Raw genomic sequence first — 19675 nt, 5'->3', positions numbered from 1 at the left:
GCCTTGAACCTTGTTGCCTCTCTTCCAAAATTCAGTTAAATCCTGACTCCCAGGATAATGACATCAGGAGGTGGGCAATGGTGGGTCATTAGCCCACGGGGACTCTGGGATAAGTGAGCGTCCCATGCCCTTTGGGCCACAGTAGGAAGCAGCAGAGAGAGCTTCACTAAACATAGGCTCTTCCCTCAGCTCCATGTTGGCCTCTCCCACCCCGGCCTTTGAGAAACTCAATTTTGTTGTTTGTAAACTATCAGCCCACAAGGTTCTGTGATAGCAGCACAAAAGGATGTTATCTCTAAGATTCCGGTGAGGGCAGTATCAGAGTGGTGCAGGGCCACATCCTGGACCCCTGGTCATGGTTCCCAGTGTGAGCGGGATTCAGCAGCAGTGACTTTCTTCTGTGGTCCTGCTGACTCGGTGAGGAAGAGGATGGTCTTATCCCAGAGGAGTTGGAACTCCAGACTGGGGGCTGCATAGAGGGTAGGGCACACAGGGAGAGCCTGGTTCTGGGGCGGGGGAGGCTGAGAGGGAATTTGCCTCTAAAAAGGAAAATTGGCAAAGCAGAGAGGTTTTTCTAATGTTGAAAGGCACTAAAGGGGTGCTAATTATGCCTTATAATTCGTCAAGTGAGGTTGGCAGAGTTCTGGGCATAAGACTGTGATGTTTAGGAAAGCAAAGCATGGACTACTTAGTATAAAGATTTGGGTAAAAGCGGAGTGTGGTAGCCAGTAATCCCAACACTACAGAGGCTGAAGCAGCAGTGCCACGAGTTCAAGGCCAGCCTGGGCCACACAGTGAGTTTGAGGCTAGCCTAAACTAAGTACCGGGACTTTGTCTCAAAACAAAGATTAGGGAAAAACCACTCAGGGCTTGTTGAGCGACAAGGAAAGCTCAGCTGAGCTTAGCTGGCATTAGTGATAGTTTCAAATGCCCGGATTTTATGATCTCTATCTCTTACAAATTTCAGGTTTGTAAGACATCCAGGAGATTCTATTTGTGGTTTTGGGGATCAAACCCAGGGCCTTTTAAGCTCTACCACTGAGCCACACAGCCAGTCCACATCCTTCTTCAAGACTAATTGCTGAGGAAAGAAATACCTGGTTTCACTTCCCACTAAACAGATTTCTGCCCCCATTTTCACTACCCATTCTGTTCTTTTTTTTGTTACCCTGTTACTCTACCTTTTCTAGAAACCAACTTAGATCCTTCTAGAATGAGAACATTTAAATATTAACATATGAATACCTAGACTTTAAGTACATTAATATTTGAAGAACTGTTAAAGGCATGTTTGCAGTTATGAGACCAGAAGACCCCAAAATGTTCCTTTTTTTGGTGTGTTTTGAAGACAGGGTCTCCTTATGTAGCCCAGAGTGGTCTTGAACTCAAGGAAGTCCTCCTGTTTCAGCCTCCCAACTGCTCACGATTACAGGCATGCTTGGCTCATGTTTGTTTTGTTTTGTGGTGCTGGAGATGGAACCCAGGGTCAGCTGTATGCTAGGCAAGTGCTGTACCACTGAGCTATATCCCAACCCCCCTTTCCAAAAAAGCTTTTAAAAATTATCTTACAATGTTCTATTTAAGGATATTATTGGGTTTAGAGAACAGAAAATTTAATGTAGAGAGTTATACAGTAAAACTAAGGGAAAAATTAAAACTTGTCTGGATGGTCCAACTTCTTTTCATAAGAGGATACTCAGTAGCATAATTTAACCACAATTTGCCCTGTTTGACAGCTTTCTTCCCAACTCAGCAGACACTGCCAAAATGATATGCAGTAGTGATTAAGAAAGTGACTTGGGGGGCTGGGGATTTACCTCAGTGGCATAAGCACCTGCCTTGCAAGCAGGTGGTCGTGAGTTCAATCCCCCGTACCGATAAAAATGAAAAAGATGAAAAAAAAAAAAAAGAAAGTGACTTGGAGCCAGACTGCATGGTTTTAATTCCCTGCTAAACCACTGGAGCTGCAGGACTTGGAGTAAATTATTTACCTGTTTTCTCACTTAACAAATAGTGCTAACAGGAACAACCTCCAAAAATTCTGAGGACTTAATGTGAGTAAGGGGCTAAGAACAGTGTCAATGACATTTGAAGTGAACAAAAGATAGTAGGTCTAACTGTTTGGGCTTCATATTTGGAAAGACTGATAGGCCACTTGGGATCCATTCAAAACTTTCCACCCAACATTGAATTCTAGAAGCCCACACTAATGTGTAGCTAAAGATTAAAGAGGAGTTTTTGTATTGGCTTGCTGAGAAATGCTTATGTAAGTCAAAGCTTCATTGAAAAAATTTCTGTGAGTGTTATTTTTGCACAGGTTTGGTAACAGATTTCCGTATGCATCGGCTGCTTCTACAGCCCCACTGTGTTAAACCATTTATTGAAGGCCTCTTTTATCATGCGCTGTGATCATTTTAAGTACCACGCTTAAAATCAAAACGACTACCCTTTTTTCCCACTTATTGCTTCAAATTATCAGAGTCAAAGAAAAGTCAGTAGATATTCCCAAAATGGCTTAAGTGTCATGAATTTAATGGCCATCGCAAGCAGGAGACTATCACGTCTCAAGCCTGAATTGCTAAAAACATACAACTCTGCGGCTTCACTGGCTCTCGTCCTTCCCACAAGGAAAACATCTCTAGGAGAGGGGTACAGAATGACACTAGCTCAGTCCCATTCGATCTGTCGCTCTTCTTCAGGAAGAACACTCCAGTTTGGGGAAGCCACATCCCGCGCCAGCCAGTTGAAATCATCAACATCACTCCAGTTATTTTTGCTCCTGTTTAAACCAGAGCCCTGGAAGTCCTTGTCGATACCCTCGTAGCTCCAGGTATAAGGGGCAAAACAGATCCCGCTGCAGTCCTCTATGATGGCTCTACTGGTAACCTGCAGGAAGATACGGGTGTCCCTGGTGGTGTGCACGCGGAGTTGCTGGCAGGCCACAGCTAGCACGCAGTCACTGCAGTCCTCCAGGAATACAGAGGTGGACACCGGGCCGCAGAGCACCTTGCAGCCTCGGGCTTTGGCCAACCGCAGGGTGTTGGGGTTGCCGTACAGTCGGACGGTGCAGCTGCTCAGCTCGCTCAGGAGGACGTCGCGCTGCCGCAGTTCATCGGCTCTCTTTTCCAAAACCTGGGAATCGCAGTGCGAGAAGCCGCAGGCCCAGCTGAGCCCAAGGGCTTCCTGCCCCTTCGAGGACAGCGAAGGGGTGGCGATGTCTTCAGCCGCCGGGGTGCGGGCAGCCGCTCCTGCCCCGGAGGCCGAGGCAGTGTCTTTCCTCCGCGCCTTGAAGGCGAAGCGCTTCTTGGGCTGCAGATCTTGGCGCCGCTCGGCCAGAGTCGCCTGCAGCTGCGTCAGAGCCTCCTGACTCTGCCGCAGATCGTAGGCGGCCAGAAACCTCACCGCGTCGTTGAGAAGCTTCTGCAGCCCCTGCAGCCGCGCCGCCGCCTCCTCCAGCTGCTCTGCCGACGACTCGCCCTCCAGGAGCTCCTGCACCGCCGCGCGCTCCCGGGAGAAAGCGGCGGCGAAGAAGTCGCTCTGCTCCTCTTCCACCGCCTCATCCTGCCGCTTCTGCTTCCGCCTTTCCACCTCCAGCTGCCGCTCTTGCTCGCGTTTTTGAAGCCGCTCCGGCAACATGCTCAAGTCTCGTTGGGACCCCACAGATCCCACGTCTCCGTCCCCTACAGCAGCAGCAGAGCAGCCCACGACATCCATCTTGAATTCCAGCTTCCTCTCCCCACCCTTCCTTCCTTCCTCGGGGCGCGCCCTCCGTGACACCGCCCACCAACGCGCACTGTGATTGGCCGACAGTGCTGACGTCAGACACGGGGCTTATTCTCTTCGTCTATTGGTTCCTCCGTACTGGAGGGGCGTGGCAGTAGGGCAGGGCCGATTGACAAGGGGGGTGGGGAGACAAAGGTCCTTGTGGATGGGTGGGGTGGGAGGCAGGCGGGGGAAGGTTTTTTTCCTCTTAAAGGGGCAGGACTTATATCCGGGATTGTGGGGTGAGTTGCAGCAGCGGCAGCTGCACATGTGGGTTTGTTTATAAGAACAAGGTTAGAAACTCGCAGGCCTCCCCCTCCCCCCAGCTCCTCCCCACTACCCCTTTATAGGCCTGAGATCGGCTCCTGGGCGGTGGGGAGCAATGGAGTGCTTGTGCCGGGTGGGGGGACAGGCAATGGTGAAGAAGATGGAGGGGGGGCATTGCACCTCCCGGCCCGCGCCGGAGGAAGCGACAGCTGGAACAGCTGGCTGGGGAGCGACTTGCATGCCTGCGGTGCTTCCCTTCCCTTCCCCCACCGCCCGCCGCCCGGTAACCTGCCCTTCCCGCCATCCCCCATCCACGGGGCTCAGCCAGGGCTTGGGGTCCTCGCAGCGGCCGGGGCTCGGGCTCCCTGCGGTAGGAGCTAAGGGCTCCTCCCAGCACCGGGCCGCGATCGCTGAGTGTGTGGCCGGTGTCGCCGCGGGGAGGGTGGGGGTGGGGCGGCGGGACCGCGCCCTGATCTTAGGTCCCCCAAGGCCCCAACCGGACTCCATCCCCCTAGTTGGGTTCCTCGCAGAGACTCAGGCCCGGCTCCCATCCTCAGCACGGCGGCGGGAGGCGGCAAGGCCCGCGAGGCGATGGGGGGCGCTGTCGCCGGAAGTGGCCGCGCCGCCCGGGGGACAGCCAGGTCCCCGACCGCGCAGCCCGCGCCGGGTCTCCGCCGCCCGCGCCTCCGGTCTCCCCACCCCGTCCACACCCCGTTCCCAGCCTCCCTCGCTCTTGGTGGGGAAGCCGATCGGCTCAGTAGCTGTCCCTGGAAACGTCTCCGTGCACCTGCGTGTCCATGCAGGGAAAGCTGGGAGGAAATCCGATCTGTGGAGCTAAACCGGAATTTAAGACTCATCCTAATGTCCACGTCCCCCTGCCTACCCTTAAAATGCAAAAACCAAAAACACATAAATTTCCGGTTTGAGGAGATTATTCTTCTGCTGAGTCAGCACAGATCACACTGTGTGGCAAATTTTGCGCAGGGCGGGGTAGTCTCGCGTGTGTGCAGCGTGTGCGTGTGCACTGTGCGTGTGTGCACGATGTGTGTGCATGTGTGCACCGCCTGTGTGTGCACCCTGTGTGTGTGCACTGTGCGTGTGAACCCGGTGGAAACCCCGTGCTGAAACACAGGGTTTAGGCTGGCGTTTTTCATTCTTTCTGTTTCATAGGTAAGGTAGGTGAGGCTCTTGGTTTTGCTCTCCCTCCCACCCAACAAGGGCGGTGAATGAAACGTGGTAATGATCTTGTCCAGGTCATATGGAAGAAAGAAGTTGCTACTCCTAGGAAATGTAAATTTAACCAAAGCTTTTAGAGCTGGTTTATTTTGCTAGGGGTGTGTAAGGGGGTCTGACCAGCTTTCCTGAAGTTTCTCAGTAGCTGAGCCTGTCCCACTCAAATTAAGTTCATAAACAAAGAGGGCTTCTTGGGCTTAGAAGTCACAGGCAGAGTGAGGCAACAGGGAATGGATGCGTGGTTGTGAAAGTGGAACTGAATGTCATGAACCACCTCAGGGACATCCTTTTTCGCCCATCTGTAGCTTTTTGCAGTAGTCCAGTAGGCTGGCAGATTGGAATGTTTGAAGTTGACTAGTGGAAACTTCAGAGAAAGATGCAGTAGAGGACAAAAATTGGCAGGTGACCCAGGTGTCGGGGGAGGCCTGAACACAGTGGGCTGGGTCAGGCCAAGGCTGTCTTTAAGCGGGCTTGACAGTCCTGGCATCCCGTCAAAGCTGCAGGCCGAGGTAGGTGGTCCCGGAGGGAGAGGCCTGACTGTAGGAAGGCTGCAGGCCCTGCTGTTGGCAGCTTGCACTTTGGGCCTCTTTCTGACATTGGGGGACAGCGGAGCCTGAGAGCATCCCTGAGATGGATCCCAGCGCCTCCCAGGTAAGTGCCTGTCCCACTACTGCCAATAAAGAGGGGTTTGTGCTGGAAGAGCCATGTTGCTGTCAGTGTTAGACTGGTGAGTCAGGGTGGCTCTCTTATAGATGCCTTGAAAATGGAGGGCTACTAAGGTGCTATGGACGATAACATTTGTTAAGAATAATTGAGATACTTTTGACTCTATTTGTTAGTCAGATTTATTTTTTAATTTTTTGAAAATTTCCAATGCAATAAAGTGAAAGTTTATTCCTATACTCGCTACCCAGTGTCAACAGTTACCAACTGAGAGTCTTGTTTCTTCGAAATGCTGGTCCCATCCCGCCTTAGTTATTGTTGCTGTTGCTGTTGTTTTTTGAGATAGGGTCTTGCTATGTAGTTCAGGCTGGCCTCGAACTCATGGCAATCGTCCTGTCTCACCCAGCCTCCCAAACACTGGGATTACAGGTGTGTGCCACAGTGCCCAGCTTTTGTTTCATGTTTTACAATCTATAAATGTTTCATTATGTATATACAAAAGATTAGGAGTTTGTTTTAAACATAATCACATTTTCATCACGCCTCAAAAAAATGTCGTTAATCTCATCATAGTTCTAGTCCATATAAATGCCCCTCTGAATAGCCTATAATTCCCCTTTTAAAAAAGCTATTTTATCCAAGCTAGGTTTGCACCACCATGCCTGTAATCCCAAATCCTCCCGAGGCAGGAGGATCATGAGTTTCTAGGCAATTTAGCAAGACTCTGTCTCAAATTTTAAAAAAAGAAAAAAGAAGTTGATTTTTTTTTGTTGTTGTTGTTTCCTTTTATTTTTTTTGAGACAGGGTCTCATGTAGTTCAGGTTGATCTTGAATTCACTATGTAGCCCAGGCTGACCTCTAACTCACATGGATCCTCCTGCCTCAGCCCCCGTGGTGCTGGTATTATAGATGTGTGTCACCACGCCCAGCAAAGAAGTTGTTTTGTCTAAGAATTCAGATAAATTCTGTGGAATATCCTAGTTATTGTATCGCTTAAGTCCTTCTACTGTGTAGATTCCTCGCTCTGTTGATTGTTCTGTTGGACACACGTGGCCATTTGGTCACCTATCCTAAACCTGGATATTGCTGGTTGCCTTCTCTGACTGTGTTTGTTAAATTCAAGTTTGCGTTGTGTTTACTTTATCTTTGCGTGCCATAAAGTGATCTCCAGTCGGTCGTTATTTGCTGGAGGAAATAATTAGTCCAGCAGTGAATGCATTTACGCTAATGAGAGTGTCTCTGGGGGTGGCTGCACCACAAGCGCAGGAGTTAAGACCCATGGTGGTCTGTTCCGTTTAGCGGAGCCCTGGAAGGTGCAAGGTCCCACCGTGCTGAGGCAAGTGACAGAGAGGTCCAGGCTCTGGTTTCCAGGAATTCAGTGCTAAAAGGCGCATCCCTGGTCAGCCACCCCTCAGTGAGCTCTGCATACTCACCGTGTAACACACTCACTAGAGCCTCTTCATCAGTGTGTCAGGCCAGACTTCCCACCTCGGTTGCTGACTTTCCTAGTGCAAACAGTGGAAGGTGAGGGCTGAGGTTTAAAAGGCCCCGCGTTCATTGTTGAGCAGATGAGCGTCCCTCTGCTGGTGACCTGGCTGTCCTCCCCCTGCACACCCTTGGCCTCCCAGAGCCTTGTCCTCCTTGTAGCTTGGTCAGCAGGTACCAGGAGGAAGGAAGAGGGAGAAGGACACACACAGGCCCCGTGTGGGGCCGGCAGCCCACAGACTTGTACAGATCCAACAGGGACAACTGACAATGGTCACAAAGGAAAGAGGCCCCAGGGTGGAGCCAAGGCAGCTGGGTGGCAGGGGTAAGAGGAGTGCAGTGGGCATCAAGGCCTGGGCACCTCGGGCTTGGGCAAAGGGCAGCCTGTGGAGCAGGCACACCCACTGTGGCACGTGTGGCCTCACAGGACATCAGAGTCGCCTCTGTCCTCCCCTCGTCCAGGAACCTATTGCATGCGTGCTGTAGTCAGCTGTTTGTTATCACTGAAAGTTCTGAAAGGTTCGCCACCACTGGGTAAGGGTGACGGCCATAGTTGGAGATGAGGTAGCCTCTGGGGACAGGCTGGGAAAGGGACACTGTTGGAGGACAGGGACTGCAGAGCTTTGAAATTTCAGAGCAATAATGGGCTGTAGCATGGAGGGGCTCAGCAAAGCATTTTCGGGGGGTAGAAAAAGAGGAGGTGCTAGGCCTGGGTCGGAGAGAGAGGGACAGAGGGAGAGACTAAGGGACAAGATGGGTCAGAGACCCAGCTGAGGGTACTAAAGGTTCACTATCACCTAACCCTACCCTAACCCACTCTCTTGTCTGGGTTCCTGCTGCCCCCCCACCCTTTATACTGAGGATTGAAGCTAAGGCCTTTGCAGTGAACTCCATGCCAACCCCTCTTTTTTTTTATTTTTTAAATTTTGAGACAGTAGCTTGCTAGGATACTACATAGACCATACTAGGCTCCAACTCTTGATTGTCTCAGCCTCCCAAATGCTAAAGTCACAGACATAACCATCATCCCCAGCTCTGGCTGCATTTGTAGAATGGGCACTGAGCCCATGCGGGGTTCTCTGCTAGTGACTCTCGCTGCTGGTGAACACAGCTAGAGTCCGAGGAGCCTTCAGTCAAGTGAGAGCTACAGGCAGCTCAGCTTGGGTGATGGTGACCAGGTGAGGGAGAAATAGGAAGTCATTTATCCACTCATACATTTTTCTACGCTATGTATGGCACCCCCACCATGCGCCACGTCACCGGCACTGTTGTGCACATTGGGTGTGCAGCGGGGGACAAGAGAGGTGGGAAGTTCCTGGCTGGCTGGCAGCAACACAGCAGCTCTGTGCTTCCAGCAACAGAGAACAGGTCGGACTGGCAACCTGGCCCCAGGGTGCTGTTGGCACGGTACAGGGGATGCTCACCATCCTGGTGCCAGCTCCCTCCCTGGACTAATTAAAGCTGAGTTGCTGGGCGTGTGGCCTTGGCATTTTTAAAATTTATTTTCATGGTTTGGGATGGCATCCAGAGCCTCACATACACCAGGCAAGAACCTGGCCCTTGAGCCACGTCCCCAGCCCAACTGAAGTTTTTTTTTTTTTTTTTTTTTTTTTTTTGGTGCCGGGAATTGAACTCATGACCTTGCGCTTGCCAGGCAGGCACTTAAAGCCACTGAGCTAAATCCCCAGCCCCCCAACTGAAGTTTTTAAGGCTCCCTGGTCACCCCCAGAGGAAGCCAATCCCATAGAAGCCGGAAGTGGGAACTGGAGACTCAGGGAGAGCAGCAGAGGCTGGCACCCTCAGGGCCTTCTAGCTTCACTCAGGACATGTGCTGGGGTCTTGACGGCCCCCAGTAGAATGGCGACAGCAGGGGCTGTATTTGTCCTTCTGCCCTTTACCCCAGAGGGCTGCACATGCAGAGCAGATTCAGATGACGCCAAGTAGGCACAGTTGTTTGGGGGCCATTGCAGGGGCCTGGAGAAGAGGCTCGAGGGGCTGCTTTGATGGGGACAGGAGTGGGGACAGGAGCGAGAAGCCAGGGATGGTGGGCTGCTGGGATCTCAGTGCCGAGAAGTGGCCTGCGGTCAGGTGTGCCGGTGCTGCCGGCTTCTTTTTCCCCCGCTGTGACCCCCGCACATCTGCACCTCCAGGCAAGTGCCATCCTGCATGTCACCTCCCCTCCCCCTAGTCCTTAGGGGTTTTCGCCGCTCTGCCAGGAACGAGCTTGATCCTACTTTGAGCAGCACCTGGGATGTAGAGGCGACAGTCTGCATTTATTAAATAGATGTTTTGAAGGGTGGAGGGCTGGAATAGAAGAGGCAAGGGCTATGAATAGACATACACCTGTCAGCCCAGCACTTGGGCAACAAGGCAGAAGGAGCATGGAGAGTTTGAGGCTAGCCTGGACTGCACAGCAAGACCCTGTCTCCAAATAAGTTGCAAGGGGCCAGGGTTGTAGCTCAGGAGCAAAGCCCTTGCCTTCTGTGCATAAGGGCCAGGGTTTCACCCCCACGTATGTGGAGACGGGGGACGTGTGTTCTCACTGGCAGGTAAGATGGAAGGGTCCAGGCCAGAGAGGACAGTGTTGAGTGATAAGGACAGAGTCCGATTAAAGAGGAGCCTGGGGGGCTGGGGATTTAGCTCAGCAGCATAAGCGCCTGCCCTGCAAGTATGTGGTCGTGAGTTCGATCCCCAGTACCAAGAAAAAGTAAAAGACAAAAAAAAAAAAAAAAAGAGGAGCCTGGGCTATTTGGCTGAGATTGAGTGGCACCCAGTCAGAGTCAAATTCCTTCTATATCAAAAGACACGTCTCTTCTTCTTTTTGTTTTATTCACTTTGAGACTGGATTTTGCTATGTAGTCCCAGCGGGCCTTGAGCTCATGGTGATTCTCCTGCTTCAGCTTCAGGGTACTGGGATTACAAGCATGTGCCACCATGTCCAACTGCAGGAGGGTAGTCATTTGAAGCAGCAACAATTTTGACTATTATTTTTGAGACAGAGTCTTAGACTGCACAAGCTGACCTTGAACTGAAACCCCATCTGCCTCAGCCTCCTAAGCAGCAGAGACCAGGGTTCCTAGGGCTTTCTAGATTCCCTGGGGAACTGTGCCAGGATCTTGACAGCCTCCAGCTCCTGAGATGTCAGCATGATGGTGACAGCAGGGCAGTGCTTTTCCTTCTTCCCTTTATTCCAGAAGGTCCCAAGGATGATAGGCAGACAGCACCACGCTAAGCTTCCAACAATTTTACGATTTAATACTCAAAGAGGTGTGCATTTTTAATACAGATTGGAAGGAGGATTCCTTTTTCAACCTTGATTTCTTTTTTCAGTAGAAAGGAATAGTGATCTACAAAGTTTTAAGAAAGTACAAAAGCTTTTGTATAAGCACTCAGCTCATGGAGATGAAATGCTTTTCAAGTCTCCTAACTGTCAAACATGAAATAAGAAGAGAAAAAATTCTTTAGTTCTTTACCTAGAAGTTTTAAGGTTCTTTTTCTAGGTAGAATGCCGTTATTTGCTATGAGGTGCAACTTGTCTTTAAAACACTATAAACATTATTATTTATCTGTTTTATTATTGTTATTATTTATCTTCTTTCTTTCTTTCTTTCTTTCTTTCTTTCTTTCTTTCTTTCTTTCCTTCCTTCCTTCCTTCCTTCCAGTGTTAGGGAAGAGTTTCACTAGTGAGCTATATTTCTAGGATTTTTTTAAAAATTTGAGATAGGATCTTGATGAATTGCCTAGTGTAGGCTCAGACTTAGAATCCTCCTGCCTCAGCCTCCAGAGTGCTGGGATTGCAAGTATGCACCACCATTCCCAATTCCAAGGCTGTTTGCTGAATGTTGCTTCCTCCACCACCAACTGAGTGCTGGGCACAGTGCAGGCCCAGCAACACTTGTGGAGCACTCAGTGTTGGGGCCCTGGGGTGCAGAGAGGTGGAAAAAGAAACAACAGAGTGTGTTTCTGGCTCCTGTGGTCACGATTCAGGGAGGACACTGGGTGACTAATCATACATGCTAGGCAGGTGCCCTACCCCTGAGTGACACCTCCAGCCCCATTTATTTATTTTTGTGCATATCTATTTTTCCAATACTAGGGATTGGACCCAGGGCCTTTGACCTGGACTCCACCCCAGCCTTTTCAATTTTATTTTGAAGCAGGGTCCTGCTAAGTCACTAAGTTGTCCATTTTGGGCTCAGCCTTGGGATTCTCCTAATCTCAGCTTCATGAGTGCTGGGATCATAGGTGTGCACCACCACACACTAGTTTTTAAAATTTTGTACTTATTTAGACAGTCTTGATCCAGGCAGGTCTGGAACTCGAGATCCTCCTGCCTCAGCCCCCCAAGTAGCCTGGCTTCCAGGAATTATAAGAGAAGGAAGAGTGAAGGTTCGGGCAGGCAGCAGAGAGTACAGAGGGGAAGGGGAAGGGATGCCAGGCAGTAGGTGGAGGAGGTGACAGGGCAGGAGCTGAGCCAGTTATCTCTCAGAGGTGCCGGCTCTGAGCGGCCAGGGCAGGATCTGAGTTGCACTTTAGGACGGGGAAGTGAAGAGAATGGATTGACACGGGAACAGCACATGAGAGACTGCTGTCATGGGTCACTGGATAAATGACAGGGCTCCGGAAATGAAGTGCAGGGGCTGCTCTGCAGATTTATCGTGGGTGTGAACTCAGCAGACCGTGGACTGTGGGGTCAGAATCCAAGCACGTTAATGACTTTAGGATTACTCAGCGGGAGGGGCCACTGGCCAGGGCAGCTGGGCTAGGAGGCCTCTGTTTGACCTGGAGCATGGCAGAGAGAAGGAAGCTTGGGCTTTGCTGAGCAGCTCCTCTCCTGGAAAGCGGTGCCGGCCTCTCCCACAGGAGGCAGTGTACCCAGGCCAGCACTGAGAGAAGCCGGTGGCACATGCCTGTAATCCCAGTGCTCTGGGAGGCTGAGGCAGGAGGGTTGCAAGTGATCAATGATTCAGTGAGACCCTGCCTCAAAATAAAAAATAAAAATGACTGGGTTGTAGGGGCCAGGGATTTAGCTCAGTGGCTTAAGTGTCTGCCTGGCAAGCATAAGGTCATGAGTTCGATCCCCAGTACCACAAAAAGTGACTGAGTTGTTACTTAGTGTGAAGGCCCTGGCTTCAATCCCCAGTGAGAGAGAGAGAAAGAGTGATAAGGACAGAGATCCTTGCAACCCTGAAGCCAGAAAGGCCAGGCCTGGAATAGCCTCCATACCACTCCTTGCTCCCTGCACACCTGGCTCCCCTCACCCAGCCCCCCCACTAGCCCGCCCATCTTCTCCTCCCTCCCACACCCAGCTTCTGTGCCTGAGTGCTGGCTCCCAGCAAGGTGGGCCTGGCTGCCCCCAGGTGAGACAGGCACCTTTCCCTAAGCTGCCCGGGTAGAAGGGGGCCCTCCAGGTGACTTTAAACTCCCTGTGAACTTAGCTCAGCTCAGGTGCAAATCCTGCCTCCTAGCCTCTTCCTGTGTGGTTTCGGCTAGTGGAACCTTGAGTTGGTTGCCTGGTAACAGGTAGGCTTGGGGAGACCTGCACCCTGCAGTTGTCTGCACTCTGAAGGAGGCCTGGGGTCCCCACTGGCTGATGACTGGGGACCTCTTACCCTACCCCTGAGCCTCCCCCTAGCCCAGTGTCTTCACCCCGACGCCAGCCTTCCCTGGAGGCCCAGGGTCCAGCCAGGATGAGGGTGCTCATCTAGGATCACAAGTGACCTTTGCTCACTTCCTCACTGTCCCTTCTTGGTCACACAGCCCAATTGTGGTGCTGAGGGACAAGGGATACCTGGGGTGAGAAGACCAGGAGGTGACATTCAACAGGGTCATTGGCAGAATGCACACTCAGCCAGTAACGTATTTAGTGCCTATTACTAAACCCAGGAGCTTTGTACTTAGCTACATCCCCAGCCTTTTTAATTTTTTTTATTTTGAGATAGGGTCTCATTAAATTGCTGTGTTGCTCAGACTGGACTGGAACTTGTGATCCTCGTGCCTCAGCCTCCCAGAGTGCTGAGATTACAGGTGTGCACCACCACACCCAGCCAGACTTTTTTGATTGAAACATTTCAGATCACTGCCACATGGAGGGGTGTGCTGGTGTTCATGTGGCACAATAGTGAGCAGCTGCCGAGCGTGGAGCTGCCCATCACTGAGTCCTGGATACACACTCAGCCCAAGAATTGTGTTTTATGTCACAATCGGTTTACAATAGGCATATTCACAGCCACAGGCAATTTCGTAAGCGGCTACCCTCTTGCTGCCTAATACTTTCTAGCCTGAACGATTTCTTTGATTTTTGTTGTTGCTGTTTTGAGGCAGAGTCTCACTCTGTGCTCCAGGCTGGCCTTGAACTTCCAGCAGTCCTCCCACCTCAGCCTCCTTAGTGCTGGGCTTAGAGGTGTGCACCACCCTGGTGGTTTTTTTTTTTTAAATAGAAGCTGCTCACAGCCCCATAAATGTCACCGTTTGCATACTGTGATCTACTTTGTGACCAGCAGGGGCTCAGGAATCACCCAGATTCTGAGACACCATCTGCAAAGCCTTCTCAGTCACCTGCAGGACACCCAATCTGTCCTCCACCTGGAGCTCCCTCGTCTTTCCCACATTGCTTGGAGAACTCTTATTCATCCTTGGAAACCCAGCTTTCACAGATCTCTCTGTTCCCCTCTTGGGCCTGGTAGCCTCTGTCCTTGTCTCTCGTGCCTTGTGCTGGCACTGGGTGACTGCAGGTTCCTTGTCTCCCCTCCCCTCCCTTCTCCTTTCCACCCCTGAGGCTGGCGGCTCCCTCAGACTTTGGGGTACATTTTCATAAAAGCCTGCAAGGACCTGGGGGCAGATTAGCCTCACACAGATAAGACACCAGCTGCCAATGGACAGTGTGACCCTGGGATGTCATGGGCAGGTGGGGACCCCATTCTGCAAGAGGAGGACCCCCACCCCACTCACGCCTGCATTCCTGAACTTGCTGCAAACATTGTAGCTGTTGCTCTGCTATTTTGACCTGCCTGGTGGGGAGGACAGCCGAGCTCTGTCTCCACCGGCGGTAGCATGGAGGCAGGGATCCTTTCTGACGAAGTGCAAAGGAAAGTCTTGAAGTTTTTGAATATTTGCTTCTAAATATCTAAGTAAGGGTTTGTTTGTTCACACGAATCTCCTTGGCAAGCTAGGAACCCTCCAAGATATTTTCCCATGGTGGCTTTTTGTTTTTGTTTTTTGTTTTGAGTGTGTGTGGTTTTTACTTTTGGGGGTAGAAAAATTTGGTGAAATTTTGCTGAAATACATGAGTGTTTTTGGAAAATTGCTGTTAATTTTAGGGTTGAGACTGACACCATTTGGAGGCTTTGCCTTGGGGGAGTCGCCATAGAGGGTGTGCTAGAAAAATAAAGTAAGATAAAATTAGGAGCAGTGAAAGGACTGTTCCTCCTGGATTCCTGTTTCTCTGGAACAGCAGCCAAGCAGCAACTAAACGCTGTGACGACTTGGTGGTGGCTTGTACAGGTTTTTATTTTTTACTTTCAGACAAGGTCTTCCTAAGTTTACAGGGAGATCAAAGGTGTGTGTCACCATGCTTTACTCATTTTAAGCAATGACTTGGAACTGGGGATCACGTCCATTTGTGACTTACGAAACTCTTTCATTGTCTAACACATTTGTAAAAACAAGATCACATAAAATAAAATCTATGTGCTTGTTTCCTCTGTAGTAAGTGTGGACATCATTGTACGAAACCCGAGTTTCAGTCGGATGTCGCTGCCTTGCCATGTGAAATGTATTCTAGGGCTGAAGCCCTGGCAAAGATGTCTGAAGGCCATCAACATGTAGATGGAAGGTGGTTTCCAGAGCAGGTGGCATCTGCATTGCGACTTTGCCAATGGCAGACTTGCCCGGGCGAGAGGGCATTTCTGGCAGAGGAGCTGGTGTGCCAATCTGGGCCTGTGTGATTGGACTTCGGGGCAGGATAGGCTGGGAATGAAGCCACTGGAAGGACAAGAGCTAGGGCTGGGGTGGACTCGGGGTACAGCACGTGCTTAGCATGCACGAGGCCCTGGGTTCCATCCCCAGCACCAACACCAGAAAATAGAGTACACATACTGAGCATCAGTTCACCCAAAACACCCCTTCCAGTCTCTGGTATGGTTTTAGACTTCAAAATCTGTCTTTGTTTTTGAGAGTCCCAGCCAGGGACTCTATGTTTAAAAGCTTCCCCAGGCAGTGGGCTCCTGGTGGAGGTGCAGCCCAAGGAGCTTAAACATTTGGAAAGATGGTTTGGGAGACTATGCAGGAAAGAGACCTGGATGTAGGTGTGGTAGGTGGTGAAGAGGAACTGAACTGGATTAGAGGGAGAGTTTCACCGGGAAAGGAGAGCATAAAGAAGAATCTTAGACCTATCCAGGGTGGCCTGGGCAAGAATGGGTGCCTCAGGGGCTGGGGATTTAGGTCAGTGGCATAAGCGCCTGCCTTGAAAGCAGGCTGTCGTGAGTTCGATCCCCAGTACCGATAAAAAGGAAAAAGACCAAAAAAAAAAAAAAAAAAAAAAAGAGTGGGTGCCTCAAACATAAGGGAAAACTAGAGAGAAAAAGCAGATTCAGAGAAGGATTGGCGGAGTCTTGGTGCATGCCTGCAGTCAGTAGTGGAGATAACTCATCCACTGTCGGTCTCCTTTGCCGTCACTGGGCAACCCCCGATTGATGCTAGCTAACCTATCTCACAGGAGAATGATAAAGTAGACCCAGCTGGTAGAGGACTTGGCATGGTTTATATGGAGAAGAATGTATAAACATTCTAGAGTATAGGTGCTTTTGCTCATGGTGTAGACTGTATAATTTTAGGATACCAGGGGCTAAGTGCCTGCCTGGCAAGCGTGAGGTCATGAGTTCGATCCCTGGTACCAAAAAAAAAAAAAAAAAATTAGTGTACTTGGGAAACAGAAGCAGTAATTAAAAGATTTAAAGAGAGAGCCAGGCATGGTGGTGCATGCCTGTAATCTTGAGAGGCTGAAGCAGGAGGGTTGCTGCAAGTTTGAGGCCAATCTGTGTTACACAGTGAGTGCAAATTCAGCAAGAACTACATAACATGATCCTGTCTCAAAAAGCAAAAAGTCTAAAAAAGATAGTATGGGTTAGTTTGTGTGGGCTCTAAAATACCCCATCAGCTTTCCAGTGCTCTAGTGTGAAGGTGACTTTTTAGTGATTAAAATATTGATGGAAGCTGGGCCTGGTGGTGCTTATCTGTCATTGTAGCACTCTGGGAGGTTGAGGCAGGTGGATTCAAAGTTCAAGCCCAGCCTGGAGAACTTAATGAGAACCTGTTTTAAAATTTAAAAATACGATTTTTTTTTAAAAGGTGTAGAGGTGTAGCTCAGTGCAAAGGCCTTGGGTTCAATCTCCGGTGCCGCCGACATAAAGGTAAATCCTGTGTGGTGGAGCCACACAGAGGCCCGCCCTCACAGGGTTTCTCCCTCCCTGTAGAGTGCGTGCACCCAGGAATGCACGCTTGTTACCTACTGTCTGCCCCCCTCCTGCTTCAGTCTGCGAGGGCGCGGTAGGATGGCTCCTCTTTGCGAAGTCCTAGCGCCCTGCGTTTCATTTTCAGAAAGAAACCCTGCCCTCTGACTCCTGTCCCAGGAGCTGAGCGCCCTGTGGGTGGGCTGGGTGCTGGCCCGGGAACCAGGACCGCATGCATGCTGCGTGCACCTCGGACCGGAGCTCGGCTGCACCCCAGCCCGGCGGTGGCTGCAACGCCGGAAGTTGTGAGCTCACTGCGCTTCCTCCCAGCCGGATCCTCGCGGCGGGCGTGTGCAGGGCGGGAGCCCTGGGCGACGGCTCAGCCCCGGCCTCCTCGGCACACGGTGCCCTCCTAACCTGCGGCGCGTCCTCCCCCGCTTCCCCACGGGGAAGCCGGCTGGATGTGTAAGACAGCAAGCCCAGTGGGAGGAGGGCTGAAGGCTTTTGTGTTTTTTTAACAGCTCTGCTGTGTTGTGTTAACTCCTTATCCTTGTACTGGAAGCTTGTAGGAGTTCACGGTTGTTTTTTTGTTTTTTAAATCTGTCAGGGAAAATACCAGCTTGAAATATGACATGACTAGAATAGCCTTAGCCTCCACTAGATGATTTCAGATGTTTATATTCCGATATCAAAGAAAGTAATAATGTAGGCAAAATATTGAAAACATTCATAATCACTGCAATGAATTGTCTGCTTCCTACTGCTTCTACAATTCCGAATTCCTTCTACTGATAACAACCCCAACAGTAACCATCATTGACTGTTACAAGAGCAAGGGTTTTATTTAGTTACCATTGTGTGACTTGCTGAGGTGTAGATACTGTTGCCTGCATTTTATAGTACATATAAGGAAACCCAGCAGAGGAAAATTTAAAAAATGGGCCCAGCTGGGAGTGCAGGTGCACACCTTTAACTCCAGCAGTCTGGGAGGCTGAGGCAGGAGGACTGCAAGTTCTAGCCCAGCGTAGGCAATTTAGTGACTGAAGAGAAACAGGGTCTCAAAATATAAAAAAAGGCTGGGGGTGGAACTCAGTGCAAAGGCCCTGGGTTCAATCCCCAGAATAGGTGAGGGCAGGACTAACTGGAGAGAGAGCTTTCAGAACAACAGACTGTGTGCTGCCTTGATCAACGGGACAATGGACGTATGTGGTCTAAGAAACTTACTTTGTCCCTTTGATATATGGGTTTGATATATAGGTTTCAGCACAGATATATATATTTTTAAAAATATATCCTTTCTCCCCCTTTTGTGATACTGATCAGTGAACCCAGGGCCTCATGCATGGTAAGCACATAATCCACCAGCAAGTTATGTCCTGGCACTTGTTTCCTAGATTCTTATAGATCAGGGTGCTGTTTGGCCTGAGGGAATATAAAGATGGAGATGATGACGTGGTACCCCTGAGGGAACAGAGAAGAGTCGTCAGGTTTCATCGGAGGGGCTGCCACAGTCCCCAAGGGGAGGCGATGGCACATGAGTTGGGTGTCATGGCCTACATCTTCCTTTACTCATTCTTTTTTTTTTTAATCTTTTTGAGACAAGGCCTCACTATGCAGTTCAGACTGGCCTTGACCTCACTTTGTAGCCCAAAATGATCCTTCTGCCTCAGCCTCCCAAATGCTAGGATTACAGCCACCACCCCTGGCCAGTGTACTCCTTTTTTTTTTTTTTTTGCGACTAGGGATCCGACTCACGACTTTGTGCTTACCAGGCAAGTGCTTGAGCCACTAGCTAAATCCCCAGTTCAGTGTACTCATTCTTTTTTTTTTTTTGTCTTTTTCTTTTTTATCGGTACCAAGAATCAAACTCATGACTGCTTGCTTGCAAGGCAGGTGCTTATGCCGCTGAGCTAAATCCCCAGCCCCAGTGTACTCATTCTTAAATGCTTAAAATAACTCTTGGACTGGGGACTATTGTGAGCCCCACTTTACAGATGGGAAAGTTGAGGCTCTGAAGGGTAAATTGAGGTACACACAGCCATACTCACTTGGTGAGTGACAGAGGCAGAATTTGAATCAGAGGCAGGAATACTGAAGCCAGAGAGTCTACCTGGAGGGGTGCAGTTAGAAGAGAGGCACCTTTTTGACCTGCATTGAGAACTTTGAAATATTTTACAAACATTCTACAGAACACTTACGCAGGCATCTGGTATGTTTGCTATTTCTGTGGTGGCCCCGTCATGCCTGACTCTACTTAGCCTACAGCATTTGCATCTTCCTCTTTGAGAATGGGGAACTTTGTAGGGGAAAAACAAAAAAGCAAAAACACTTTCTCTCCTCCCTCTCCTCTCCTGGGGATTGAAGCCAGGCCAGGGCTTTCTGCGCTGAGTTACATCCCAGTGCTCCCCAACCTTTTTCTGAGACAGGTCTCTCTGTAGCAGATTGGCCTTGCACTCACTTTGTAGCCCAGGCTGGCCTTCAGGTTGGGGTGATCATCCTCCTTTTTGAGCTGCCTGAGTGCTGGGACCTCAGGCCTACACCCCCGTACCTGGCTTCATTTTTTTTATTTCTAGACAGTGTCCTGCTACATCACTGAGTTGGTTGGGCTGGTCTGCGCTGGGCTGGAACTTTTGATCCTCCTGCCTCAGCCTCCCAGAGTGCTGGAATTCCAGGTGGGCAGTACACTCAGCTGGTTGCCCCTCTTTCTGGGTCATGTAAATGGTTGACAATCATAGGAATGACCATTTAATTGTACATAATTAAATTGTAGACCATACAACTAAAGAACTTTTCTCTTAAAAGCTTTCCTAATCAGG

At 50.2% G+C, this 19675-nt stretch overlaps 2 protein-coding genes across 2 annotated transcripts in view; one reads left to right on the top strand and one right to left on the bottom strand.

Annotated features, from left to right (window-relative positions):
* Window positions 1-2364: 2364 nt before the first annotated feature.
* Window positions 2365-3827, bottom strand: Tbcc (tubulin folding cofactor C). Its single transcript, XM_003473857.5, has one exon. The coding sequence runs from the start codon at window positions 3712-3714 to the stop codon at window positions 2668-2670; it is 1047 nt and encodes a 348-aa protein (XP_003473905.1). The 5' UTR covers window positions 3715-3827; the 3' UTR covers window positions 2365-2667.
* A 166-nt stretch (window positions 3828-3993) lies between these two features.
* Bicral (BICRA like chromatin remodeling complex associated protein) overlaps window positions 3994-19675 on the top strand; it is an 83101-nt gene continuing 67419 nt past the window's right edge. Inside the window, exon 1 of the mRNA XM_063238847.1 lies at window positions 3994-5913. The gene's annotated coding sequence lies outside the window, so the exon portion shown is untranslated. The remainder of the gene's footprint in view (window positions 5914-19675) is intronic.

This window comes from Cavia porcellus, unplaced genomic scaffold, assembly GCF_034190915.1.
Source record: "Cavia porcellus strain 051 isolate PalLab524CR breed Dunkin Hartley unplaced genomic scaffold, mCavPor4.1 scaffold_28, whole genome shotgun sequence".
Taxonomy (NCBI): domain Eukaryota; kingdom Metazoa; phylum Chordata; class Mammalia; order Rodentia; family Caviidae; genus Cavia; species Cavia porcellus.
This window is presented reverse-complemented; position numbering and strand designations above follow the sequence as displayed.